We start from the raw sequence: 6,020 nt of genomic DNA, 5'->3' as shown, positions 1-6,020 counted from the left end.
AACAGAGAGATATCTTTTTTGAATCTATTTTTCTTATCAAAATACATGCTCTCATCAAGTTTGAGGAATTTTCAATCAAAAATATGGAATTTTTTGCTCAAAAACGAAATTTTTGTATGGTAGGTATCTTCCATTTGCATTGACATTTTTTCAAACTTTTGGAATGTTATTTTTTGTGCAAAAAATAGTCTGTGCAAAATTTCATTACATGATGTCGTACAGGCATGGTTCCCAGGCTAGCTCTCAGGTCAATATTCAAAAAACATCAAAAATTAAAATAAGTACTGCATCGCAATTTCAATGAACTAATGAACTTCTTTTCTGGACATAATCTATATTAAAAAATTGTTCTTGATAAATCGTCATATATTTGGCTGGTCGCGTCAAATGAATTTCAGTTATAAGATTAAAAACAAGCAATAAGGTGTAATGATTGCGCTGCTTATAAATTCATGAATCGAATATAAAGTTTAAATCCAATCGAGGTTAGGGTTTTATGGAAAGAAAAAAGTTTCATTTAACAAATTTAACGAAAAGTCAATTTGATTTGAATGGAAATGAAACGAAGTGTAATTGCCAGCATTTTGCTGTTTGTATTAATAGGTATACCGACACATATTACCGATGTGAAAATCTATAAAAAATAATTTTTTTTAATAAAATACCAGCATTTAATTTTATTTACATCATTTTCAGGTCCGATTTATGGTCAAATGTTCTATCCGAAGCATGCAATCACCAAAAAATATCATCTAATTAAATTTGCAGTAAGTTTTGTAGAAAATATGAATTGTTAATGCATAAATTCTTTAGATTTGATAATCAAACGTGTTTAATTTAAAATATATTCAGGCCACTTGGCACGGCGCCTTATCACATTGCCATTCAATTGGTATGCATTTGGTTAGCATTTCATCGCAAGCAGAAAACAATCGAATTACAAAGCAACTAAAAGATGAAGGTAATTTTACATTGACGTATATGTTTAAGTCAAGTCAACCAGGCTGTGTAGAAAAATATAGGTCAGGAAAAAAATATTGTCTGTAAAACCTCAAAGTAGAAACAATTTGGGATATTAACTTACCGCGACATTATCAGTATCATTTAGTGAGTTTTTTTTTTCAAAAATAAACCTCAATATTTACCAATTTTAGGTTACGGTGGAGGAAGGATTTGGACTTCGGGAACAAGATTAAGCGACGATGTTACGTGGGAGTGGATGGGAAATGGCAAACGAATGAATTTTACGGATTGGGGAAAAGGTCAACCAAGCAACGACCACAATAGCGAAAAGTGTATGGAAATTTATGGTTCTTATAAATGGAATGATTGTTCTTGTGATAGAAAAAACTATTTTATTTGTGAACAAGATCTAATTGAATATCAATATTGTACAAATTAAATGAAATTATAAAGAATAATTGAATACAGTTCCAAAGCAGCAAAAGACACTTTTAAGCGTAATAGATTATATGTTAAATTATATCAGGTCAAAAGATGAGGGATTTGAGTCATTTGATTTTAGTTTCATATATATAAAGTGATTCATGTGGAAGTTTGAATGTTAATAATAATATGTTATAGTTTAAATAAGGAGCCGCTTCAAATAAAGGTACCGAATTTCGATGAAAAAACATTTTCCCATTTCACATGGAACAAAATAAATAAACCATGTATTGTTCAGTTTTTTTTTTTCATCAACGTAACTTTTACTGTCTTTTTTTCAGTTATTTAATACAAAATTTGACTTGAATGTTTTCGTTTCCTTAAGGATAATTATTATAATCCATTATATGTATCCTGCTCTTGCATCAAATTTTCTTTAAAACACCGTATCGGATGCGTCATAAATTCTTGGGCAATTTTTTTCAGCTAATATTTTATAAACCGTTCGTTGCGATTTCAATATCGGAGATCCATGTATGCGACTATTCCACATATGAACAGCAGTTGAATGTTTAATCTTTTCTAAAGTATAGTCAACGGTCCATTTATCTGTGCTAACTGTGTCATTTGGTCGTGACCAGTGAATGGCATAAAACTATGATGGTGAAGAAAAAAAGTTTTTTTTTTTAAATTAAAATTCAAAATAAATTCGATCAATAATGATTTGCGTCAAACCTCTGATTGTGGAAATATTTTAAAGCCCCAACAGAATTCGGGTCGTGCTTGTGATATTCTGTTTTTTGGACAATGGCATATTTCGCTCAAAACTAATTTAAAATAAAATCTTAATATAATTAAATTAAAAAAAGGAAAAATTAATCATATTAAAAAAGAACCTCGTGATAAAGCTCCTGGACCACTGTATGCCCATTCGTATGGTTTATAATGTTCCGTATTTTCTCTGTTTCAACAATTAAAGCATTTGAATTTTTATCAATACTATTAAAATGGTTTGAAAGTTCAAAGACTTTATACCGCACAACTAATTCCGATATCTTATGACCAGCGTCTTTTGACTCCAATCCAAGGATAGCACAATTAATGGAATTGGGATCCTCTTCGCCGCCAAAATTTGGTGGAAATCCATCAAGGGTCTTTCGAACAATTATATCCATATCCATATAAACGCCGCCGAATTTGAACAGTGTCAAAAATCGTAAATAATCGGAAAGATGCGCCAGATGATATGATGTGGAAAAAATTAGGTCTTTTTTTATCCAATATTCGCCCAATGTTCCCATTGAATAGTTGTATAAGTCAAGATTGCGAAAGTGAATATTTGGATATGATTTTAATGTGCTCACAATTAGCGATGGCTCTTCATCGGGAATGAAACCAACACGCGCTACAAATAAAACAAATATATCACGTTTGGGATTCCATTTTGCAGCCGATTCAATTGAACAAGCTTGTCTGTGGAATTGAAGACAAATTTTATTCAGTAAAGTACATTTTGGACACTTCCATTGATCGGATCATGTATTGGGCACATGTTGTTTGAAATTGTGAGATCTTTTAGCGTACCTTGAATTCAATGTAACTCGGCTACCATTTTTTGCGCATGATGTACTAATGAAAAATATCGCCTTATCAGGTTCTGGTCGCGACTGCATAACATCATCCAAAAATACCAATCGTTCATCGGTGTCCTTTAATCTGTAGCATTCTCTTGCACTTTCGATCTGTTCAAGTTCAGTTTTATTAAAGTTGGGATAATCTAAAGCGTCAGTGTCGTTTTGACTTTTCTGCACACCTGACGATGTGAACAATCGGGGAATGGTATTTAATGTACATTGATACAACAAAATTAGTACGAAAAATAAAGAAATAAAAACTATGATTTTATAAGAATATTTTATCGCTTTCAGCCTTGACACATGCATTTTAACAATGTTACGTTGTTTTGATAATTTTATGAATGCAAATTAAATAATTTTCGAACAATTTTCATTCCGTAATATGTTAAACTTGATTCTCAAATGAAATTCGTGCACGTACAAACAAGCATACAAACAGCCACTGCCAATTCATTGAAACTTATCGCATAATTTTCGTTGTTGATGTTCAAAAATTGCTCTCTTCGTGACCTACAGCACAATCGCGATTAATGTTCCGAGTACGGAATTGGTCCCGTGACGGCATATCAAAAAATTCAGCGAGACACTACTGTATTTACAAAGTAGAACAATCTGGTTTGGTGTTTTTCATATAATTTCGAAAGGAAGTGTTGATAATTTCAACATTTCGATGCAGTCGAATATTTACTATCACCAAATGATTCATTACCAATTTGTTCACATTTACATAATGCTTGCATTTTTCAAGTATTGGTTTTGTGTTGTTATTAATTACAGTACTACCTCGATTATTCGTCGAGGATATGTCGGATGATCAAAAAGACCGTCAACGGCAATCACAACAATTTGGAAGTTTTTTTGTCAATGTTCCATTTCATTGCAAATAATTCAAAAGTTGAGAAGTCTCCCGAATGTTGACTTAAAATTTTTGAGACTGACGGCTAACGAAAGTGACAGATAATCGAGGTCGTAGTCTATAATACTAGCGATAAGACCGACGCTATAAATATATTAGCATATATTTCGCCGCTTGTATCGCCTACACACTGAATGATGGACGCTTTCCCTTAGTTTGCCGTCTCTGTGTACGTTGAGCTGTGTGAGCATGCACGTTAGATACGTGAAAACGAAGGTGAAGCGTATTGCGTACTTTTCGTGTGTGTGACACAAACACAAATAGTGCAAATGTGTATTGCCATTTATATTTATAGCGTCAGTCTAATCGTCAGTCTATTCGGCGTAAAGTACACAGTTTTATACACATATATCAATATAGCGACATCCAGAATTGAAACATTTGATAATTGTTGTTTGTGTGCTTGTGAATTGTATGAGTGTATGGGAGAATTGGGAGATACACAACAATTCAGCATGATGTAAATAAATTTTTTAAAGGGTAGAGAATTATGAATGTCTGAAAACCGTCTGTAATTCCACGTTTTTTTGTATCCGTTATCAACTCGGTTCCTGTTGTTGAAGTGCTATCACTTCATATATTAAATACATTAGATGAGATATTAAAACCAAAACAAAGTAATATGATTGAGAAGATATTTACGATCAAACAAAAATAGTATGGCTTTACGGGACAAAAAAGAGTATGGAAACATTTCAGGAACGAACTGAAAATTTATCGAATGATCTTCGACCTACCTGAAGTCATGAATACAATTTAACAGAAATAAAATCAAAATATCCGAAAATACTAGACGAAGTAGCTGGATAATTAATAAGTCAATGCCATCTCGAAAAGATGCCAGATTCCACAGTACTGTATTATAATTCAAACAAGTCTGGTTGCATTCATTTAACGGCTTTGTATTAACCACAACTTTAATGTGATTATTGTTAGGCGACGACTTGAAAGTAGTAAAATCAGAATTTTTCACTTTTCCGCACACCTTGTGTAGAAAAGGTATTGTATTAGGCCAAAAAATTAAAGTCATCCCAAAACATGTTTTCTATGCATATTTAATGTAGAAAACACGATTGGAGATGATTTTGGGGCATATTAATGTGCGTCGCTGTGTTTGATGTGTCCTGTGGCGTGCAAAATTTGTTGACACGATAAGTCTTTTTCCAAAAACTCAATTCAAATTCTGACTTTGCAGGATGATTTGGGACTACTAGGAGACGTGCTGATTAGTTTTTGAACAATATCTGTTGACCGGTGTAATATTTTTTGGTCCGAATGAAGTACCCACATCCATACATTTTACTTTTTGACCATTTTTCAACCATTTTTCAACCATTTTGGTGACACGATGGTTTCGTGCTCAGACATGAAATTCAAAATCTGACTTTACGGGATGATTGGGCACTATGAGGAATAGATCTGGTCAAATTTTCAACGACATTGATTGATCGGTGTAAAACGTAGACTCTGAAGAGGCACTTATGAGAAAAATGCCTTAAAATGATATTCTTTCAATTTGAACGCTGAAAGAATGTGAAGTGGGAGGTTTTTTGGCACGAGAAACCCGAATCTTTTGTTAGTTTAAAGATGCAATCAAATTTTCACAGACTTTTCATACAAAAATCCACAAAAAAATTTATTTTTGTATGGAAGACATGCCTTTGTGGTATCGTAATGATGTGAAACTTTGAACAGGCTATTTTTTTGATTGAAATTTCTTTAAACTTGATGTGATTATTTATTTTGATAAGAAAATAATATTCACGAGTTTTCACGGTAATTTAAATTAAGACCATAATTTCAGCCAACCACCATAAAATTACTTCAAACAAAAATTTATTGAGTTTTGCTGATTCGAAATTGATAGGATTTTTTTCCCAAAATATGTAATTGTAGAAATTTAATCACAGTGAAAACTCGAATGTGAAATATTTTTTATAATAAAAGTGAAAATACAATTAACGATCATTTTGACTATTTTTGAATTCTACACTTCAAATTATAAAGCAATATAATAAACACATATTTAGACATATTCCATCAATGAATGAATGAAAAGATAAAGATAAGATAATTGTTTC

The 6,020-nt window shown here is 32.1% G+C and overlaps 2 protein-coding genes across 3 annotated transcripts; one reads left to right on the top strand and one right to left on the bottom strand.

Annotated features, from left to right (window-relative positions):
* The first annotated feature begins 416 nt into the window (after nucleotides 1-416).
* LOC116346197 (hepatic lectin-like) lies at nucleotides 417-1,553 on the top strand. Its single transcript, XM_031776134.1, has 4 exons — nucleotides 417-603; nucleotides 697-767; nucleotides 853-961; nucleotides 1,155-1,553. The coding sequence occupies exons 1-4, from the start codon at nucleotides 552-554 to the stop codon at nucleotides 1,400-1,402; spliced, it is 480 nt and encodes a 159-aa protein (XP_031631994.1). The 5' UTR covers nucleotides 417-551; the 3' UTR covers nucleotides 1,403-1,553.
* Nucleotides 1,554-1,785: 232 nt separating this feature from the next.
* On the bottom strand, nucleotides 1,786-3,313 carry LOC116346186 (lactosylceramide 4-alpha-galactosyltransferase-like). Of its 2 annotated transcripts, none has more exons than XM_031776123.1 (5): nucleotides 2,971-3,313; nucleotides 2,422-2,859; nucleotides 2,283-2,347; nucleotides 2,122-2,213; nucleotides 1,786-2,041 (listed from the first exon to the last, which is right to left on the bottom strand). In XM_031776123.1, the coding sequence occupies exons 1-5, from the start codon at nucleotides 3,057-3,059 to the stop codon at nucleotides 1,823-1,825; spliced, it is 903 nt and encodes a 300-aa protein (XP_031631983.1). In that variant the 5' UTR covers nucleotides 3,060-3,313; the 3' UTR covers nucleotides 1,786-1,822. The 2 variants fall into 2 exon arrangements, with proteins under 2 accessions (XP_031631983.1, XP_031631984.1); XM_031776124.1 differs by having other exon boundaries at nucleotides 2,422-2,791; nucleotides 2,996-3,313.
* Between the last annotated feature and the right edge of the window lie 2,707 nt (nucleotides 3,314-6,020).

The sequence above is a fragment of the Contarinia nasturtii genome, unplaced genomic scaffold (assembly GCF_009176525.2).
Source record: "Contarinia nasturtii isolate CC-2019 unplaced genomic scaffold, AAFC_CNas_1.1 Cnas_scaffold_1435, whole genome shotgun sequence".
NCBI lineage: Eukaryota > Metazoa > Arthropoda > Insecta > Diptera > Cecidomyiidae > Contarinia > Contarinia nasturtii.
The sequence above is the reverse complement of the archived record's forward strand: the minus strand, read 5'-3'. Positions and strand labels throughout refer to the sequence as shown.

Bases quoted from the DNA above. Each gene is read 5' to 3' on its own strand.
- LOC116346197 (XM_031776134.1), top strand. From the start codon at position 552: ATGGAAATGAAACGAAGTGTAATTGCCAGCATTTTGCTGTTTGTATTA. The intron at 604-696 runs GTATACCGACAC...CATCATTTTCAG, and splicing joins TTTGCTGTTTGTATTAATAG to GTCCGATTTATGGTCAAATG. The intron at 962-1,154 runs GTAATTTTACAT...TACCAATTTTAG, and splicing joins AAAGCAACTAAAAGATGAAG to GTTACGGTGGAGGAAGGATT.
- LOC116346186 (XM_031776123.1), bottom strand. From the start codon at position 3,059: ATGCAGTCGCGACCAGAACCTGATAAGGCGATATTTTTCATTAGTACA. The intron at 2,860-2,970 runs GTACGCTAAAAG...TCAATTCCACAG, and splicing joins CGAGTTACATTGAATTCAAG to ACAAGCTTGTTCAATTGAAT. The intron at 2,214-2,282 runs GTTCTTTTTTAA...ATTTTAAATTAG, and splicing joins TCCAGGAGCTTTATCACGAG to TTTTGAGCGAAATATGCCAT.